The sequence below is a fragment of the Prenolepis imparis genome, unplaced genomic scaffold (genome assembly GCF_030444845.1).
Source record: "Prenolepis imparis isolate NDT839.2.m4 unplaced genomic scaffold, iyPreImpa1.0 SCAF_4, whole genome shotgun sequence".
NCBI classification, from domain to species: domain Eukaryota; kingdom Metazoa; phylum Arthropoda; class Insecta; order Hymenoptera; family Formicidae; genus Prenolepis; species Prenolepis imparis.
The window spans coordinates 1,217,506-1,223,505 of record NW_028141162.1 but is presented as its reverse complement, the minus strand read 5'-3'; the positions used below and the strand labels follow the sequence as shown (position 1 = coordinate 1,223,505).

General features: G+C 41.5%; 1 protein-coding gene across 10 annotated transcripts in view; it reads right to left on the bottom strand.

Moving 5' to 3' along the window:
• Window positions 1–564: 564 nt before the first annotated feature.
• LOC145935653 (uncharacterized) overlaps window positions 565–6,000 on the bottom strand; it is a 131,921-nt gene continuing 126,485 nt past the window's right edge. For all 10 annotated transcript variants that reach the window (XM_083037146.1, XM_083037147.1, XM_083037149.1 and 7 more), the window contains 4 exons: window positions 5,037–5,260; window positions 3,756–4,863; window positions 2,984–3,454; window positions 565–2,484 (listed from right to left, as the gene is read on the bottom strand). In XM_083037146.1, coding sequence (XP_082893272.1) covers window positions 1,855–2,484; window positions 2,984–3,454; window positions 3,756–4,863; window positions 5,037–5,260 — 2,433 coding nt within the window. In that variant the 3' untranslated portion in view covers window positions 565–1,854. The remainder of the gene's footprint in view (window positions 2,485–2,983; window positions 3,455–3,755; window positions 4,864–5,036; window positions 5,261–6,000) is intronic.

Below are 6,000 nucleotides of genomic sequence, written 5' to 3'. Positions count from 1 at the left end.
TACTTTTTTACCGCTGACCCTATGCGACGCAACATTATTTTATGTATATCAAGTTAAAAAATTTGTACGCTGGTGTCTGTTTGGTACCAAATGATTCTATAATCAATGTACTATTAAAATGTATAATCGATGAATTTTTGGCTCGTCTTAAAATATTAGAAATCGATACTTTTTTGATGCGGAGCCTGTTGACGCATCCTTATTTTATGTTTATCATATTTAAAAAATTTGTACGCTGGTGTCTGCATGGTACCAAAAGTTGAAAAGATAAATATTATAATTGTTGTATAATATGTAATTAACGTACAAGCTGTGGATCGAGAATGCGCTACGAATAATTCGAAACATCATTCTATCTTTGTTCCATATTAGTAGCACATTCTCGACCGCAGCTTATATTGTATAGTTGAAGGAAATAAATGGCGCGCGTGAAGCGCGCGCTTTGTAGTTTTCTAGTATTTATAAATATTCCATAGACATAAATAAAATTACGATTAAATTAAATATAAAACAATTATTAAAAAATTATCATTACTTCAGGAAGCGGATGTAAGAATCATAACATTTGAAAACATTTGCTTTATTGTATGTTCCTTTCTTTCGCAACATAGTAGGTACATATCAGCATCTAAAATGCTCTTCCTCATCGTAATCCAACAAAATTCATTTCTCTCGTGCTAACTTTTATATATTCGTATCTCCTATTTCTTTTCTCAATAATCCTACCCTCTTGCATTCGTTCTCTCTTTCTTTCGTTCATAAATAAATAAATTATCGACTAAATATGTACAAGATTTTTTAATAATTCTCTCTCTTTCCTTACTTTAATAATCATTTGTTGCTTAATAGACGTATCTTGTAAAGACTCTAGAAATATTGAGCTTGGTCTGGTCAGTATACGTAATATATTCTCATTAAGTTTTTTTCTCGCTTTAAATTATATTTATCTCTTTCTCCCTCTTTCTTTCTCTCTCTTCCTTTTCTAAAATTATTTATTCCTCTCTTCGCTTCGTACAACTGACTAATATATCTCCGTTCGTTCGTGGTGCAGCTTTTCAGGAATATGATTGAATCAGGAAAAAGAGAATATCGCCAACAAAGCGGCAGAATGATACAAGTGTCTTTAATAAAAGGCGCGATATAATGATGTATACTGATTGTTGGCGTTATAGATAAAGTTTCGATTTTTTGCCCTAGATAATTTTCAAATTCATATTTAAGAAACTCCCTGTATTGCAACCTTGCTGATGTGTTGATACATAGCTACTCTGAGATACTTTTGTACGCGCGGATTCAATTACGATGTTTATTATATGTATAACTTGTGAATATGCCAAGTATAATATTTCCTCAGGCACACCTGTGAATATTTACAATATAATAAATTGAAATTTGAGAGAAATCAAACAATTTAAAAACTAATTATATCAGCGAATAATTAAATAATAAAATCATGTATTGTACAAAAACAAATAAGAAAAAAATGATAAAAAAAATCATTACTTTCATACGCGGGAGAATATCAGCGTCGTATATACATAAGAAAATACAAGTTTGCCGATTTATCAAACTCTGTACAAATTGCCTCTCGTACAAATACTGCGAGAACTAAATTAAAAAGACAGAAAACGGATAAAAAAAGCAAAAAATATTAACGACGACGCTTTGCTAATCGGGCTACATCATAGTCTCGCTGCAGCTAGTCATATTATCGAAATCTAATTGTGAGTACGAGCGATGAGTGTGTTCGCAAAAAGCTGCACTACCGCCGGACCCAGCCAGCGGGTTGCACCATCCGTCGGAGCGTATTGTGTTCGTGAGGTAACACAGTATTTCTAGAATCTCATTAATGCGCTAGGAACCCGGGCTGGCATTATCGCCGCTTCTTCTTCTCGCCTCGAGCTGCTTAGCCAGTAGGGCGACCTCCCAATTGTTGTAGCCATCCTGCCGCAAGATCTTATCATCGTCGTCCTCGTCGTCCTCTTCCTCGTCGTCTTCTTCGTCGCCCTCATCACTATCGCCCTCGCGACGCGCGCAAACTCCGTCGAACTCCTCGTCCGATCTATCGCTGTTCGATTCCAGATCGATCGCCACGTCCTCCCGCGATAATCTCTGCGGCACTATGGAATTTGGTAGCTCCTGCAGTTCCAGGGTTTCTCTTTCCGAGTGTTCTTCCCACGATCGCCTGCTGCGCGAGCTCGAGCCTACAGATGAGCGTCGATCGCGCAATCGTGCGGTCAGGATGGTGTCCACGGAACTGTCGCGCATGAAGGGATGATCCTCGTGATCGACATCGAGATCCTCCTCCATGGAAGCGTCGTGCTCGGTACTATCCCCGCCAGAGTCATCGTCGTCGTGCGACTTTCTTCTTCTTCGCTCGAGTTGCTGGATCCGCATCTGCAACTGCGATATTATCTCGTCGCGCTTGCGGACCTCCGACTCGAGCGATGAGAACTGTCGCACGAATTTGCGCTGCATGTCCTCCTGCAAGGCGGCAGTATGATTAATTGGGACAGCTGCCACATGTCATACTGTGTAATGAGAACTCCTACAAGCGTAGTTGGATAATTGATGAACAGTTTGACGACGATGAATAGAGTTTAATAGTTTGGAAAATATGCATCAACGTGAATTCAAATTTACGTGATCTCTCTTGAACTAACGATGAGAGATTCTACATTTCTTCACAAAAAAGAGTAATAAAAAATTTAGGACATTTAAAATTGAGGAAGTGAATTTATTCATCGATGTGATACCTCGAACTTTTTTTTCCCTATTAGAATTATTTTACTTGTACTGTCGATAAATATTGATTTTGCAAACATCGAGACGAGATATCTCCTCACGCTGATGAAAGCGACTCTATATAATAAGAGCACTTCGGCGAGATACGTGATGACAGCAAGCGCAGGAGAGCGGCCACAGAGCACGTCCATCGAAAACAAAGGAGACAAAGGAAGCTAGTCGCGTGTGTGGTACTCACCAGGCCTGCCTTGATGACCTCGCCGACCCCGGAGAGCAAGTCGCCCAGGCACTCCTCTTCCCGCGGCCGGGATACCGTTTGCAGGATACCGGCACTGCCCACAGGACGGAAACTGAGTTTATTGGGCGGCGACAGTGACGGCTGATCCTGGGATTCGGAATTCGACGGCGGCGGTTGCAGAGGCTGCTCGGACGGCGGGCTCTGCAGCGTGTATTTGTTAAAAGTTACGCTCTTCGACAGCTTCGAGTGCCGCGCGGCGTAACCCTCGATCGTCGGCGCTCTCATCAGCCTCTTCAGTTCGGCGGTCGCGGCTTGCCGATCCGGTGTGCTCGTAGCCGAGGTCTCGCTGCTACCTGCCCTACTACTGCTAGCCGATAGCTTCTTCAGGATACTCTTCAAGTTCCGCCTCTCGAGCGTCTCGTTCTCCGGCGATAGCTGTTGTTCCGCCGACGACGCTGCCGCTTGTCGAGCCTGTTAAGAAATAAAAACTCGATTTAGAGATTGAATACTAAACAATTGTATTGCGTTTAAATTAAATCTTTGTTTATCATTAATAATTATTTATTAATCTTCTCTGCACTTTTTATAATGACATAATTTTAATAAGCAAAATATCAAGAAATAAGCTTTCTAAATAATTTATAGAAAGTACAGAAAGTATACTCATGTGACGTACAATCCAATTTTTCTCCTTTTGATGTTATTTTTTTTTAAATTAATATATTAATTAGAAGTCATTACGTGTAATAAAAAATACATGATTACTACTTACTTGATTGTATTTGGCCAACTTTCTGGCGTATTCGATAGCACAGGCCTCTGAGTGACTTCTCGTGAGATTGCTGTTAAACTCGACATTCTCGCCACAGTCAAGGGACGAACTCCTGACCGCCTTTTCCAACTCGGCCAACTTCTGCCTCTCGTTGAGAATTTTGAGCTTCTTGACAAACGGCAGGCCGCAATACTCTGGCGAGAGATCATCGACAGAGGCATACATTTTGGTCTGCTGCAGCTTTCTGGTCGGCGGGCTTTTCTGCGATGAATTGTCCTTGGTAGTCAACGACGCCTTCTTCAGCGCGACCCAGGGCTTCTTGGCCGCGTAGGCTGTTCGCGTCTCGACCTGCGAGGTCGCGACTGCCACGGTGCTCGTGATGCCGCTTTGACCGTCCGAAGACGGCTGATCGTCGGACTGCGTGCTCGTTTCTTCGGGAATAGTGTTTTTGGGCAGCAGGTGTTCCTTGATGGGCATCTCTTTCTCTGTTTGAGCGGCTTCCTGTTCGTTCTTCGCCTTCAGCAGAAGTATCCTCTGCAGGAATGGTAAATTCGGATTAGTCGGGTTCAAGGCCTCCGAGGATGGCGGTGCTTGAGGCTCGGTCGGGTGGCTCGGCGTGTCCATCAGATTACGTCGTTCCTCTCTCTCCTCCTTCTCCTTCAACAACCTGAGCCTCGACAACAACGGTAGTCCGGCGCCCAAGGGTGATATCGGTGTTTCCTGGCTGTTGGGCAGAGTCAGGTCCTGGCTCTCGTCGATCTTTTGCTGTCTCTTCAGAGCCGCCTTCGGTGCCAGCGGCTGCAGCTCCAGGCTCTCCTCCGGTCGGGTGTTACGCCTGCTCTTCCTCAGGACGTTCTTCAGGCCCTTCACGTCGCTCTTCAGCTTGTCGACGATCCTCTTGCCAGTGCTATTGTCGGATGAATCGTGACCCGGAGACGTGGATCGGTGCACCGCTCGCGCAACCCTCTGCGCCTCCATCAGCCGCTTTCGACCGAGATTCTGTAGAATTTCCTGCGCCTCCGGGTAGTCCTTCATTGCTGCCAGTACATCCTCTCGCGAGAGGCTGAATAGCTCCGAATAACCCACCGAACGAACATCAGCTGTGCGTCTGAAAGTTAGTTGAAAAATTTAGCTTCCCTCAGCTTAGAGTCGCGTCAGTAACAAGTGTTTAAATATTAATTCTGTTGTAAAAGTTAATTCTTTAAAATAAATTGTGGAATATGGAAAGTATAAAGGTGATCTTTAATGTAGAAAGAGAGCCTGAAGAATAATGTCACTCACTTATTCAATCCGTCCAGATTGAGTATACCAATCTCGCCGAAAAAGTCCCCTGCCTTCATTGTCGTGAGGACTCTGCCAGTTTCGCTGATCACCTCCAGAATACCGTCGGCTATTATGAACATCTCGCGGGCGACCTCGCCCTTCCGACATATCGAATCACCTGGGGTGAAAATGTAGGCCTTCATCTTCAGGACGAGATCGTGCAGAAATTCTGGCTGACACTCCTGTTGCAAGATTCAAATATAAGTTAGTATATCAAATATAAGTTATATATTAAATATAAATTATTCATTATCTTCTGTCATGTATATATATGTAAATTTTGCATGAATATATTTATAAACTCTAATCTTTGGAAAATCGAGTTTTAAAAGTCAATTCCCGAATCTTTTCCCAATGGCAGAGGATGGCAGAATCGTTTCTCCGGATAACAAAATGCAAATTTTAATTCTAATAAGAACAACCATTTAGATCTTATTACATCAGCTTTGAATTTTAAGAGCGAAAATTCCACTTGACAATATTGACTTCATAATCACCTTAAAGTTTAAAGCTTCTCACATGTTTTATACAATATAAGAAAAAAATAATTTATGAAGATTTAACGCGCATCAAGCATCGGAATTTTTGCTCTAAGCCCTTGTCGTATCTCCTATCCTCGTGTGAGAGATAAAAATTTTTATCTTTGCCCTCATAAATCTTTCGTTAATCACACAAAAAGCTTCTTACTACCCTTTCGCTAAAATTAATGATAAGTGGCTTTTGTGAAAAATATATCCATGTTTCTCTATCACGTTCGTGATCAGACACGCTTAGTGTGTTACCTTGTATAATTTATTTAATATAAAAAAATTAAATAGAAGAATAAAATATTTTATTTTATAAGTAATATAAACTATTATTTAGTTTGAAGAAAAAAATGGGAACATTAACTTTAATAATCATATACTTTATATTTAATATT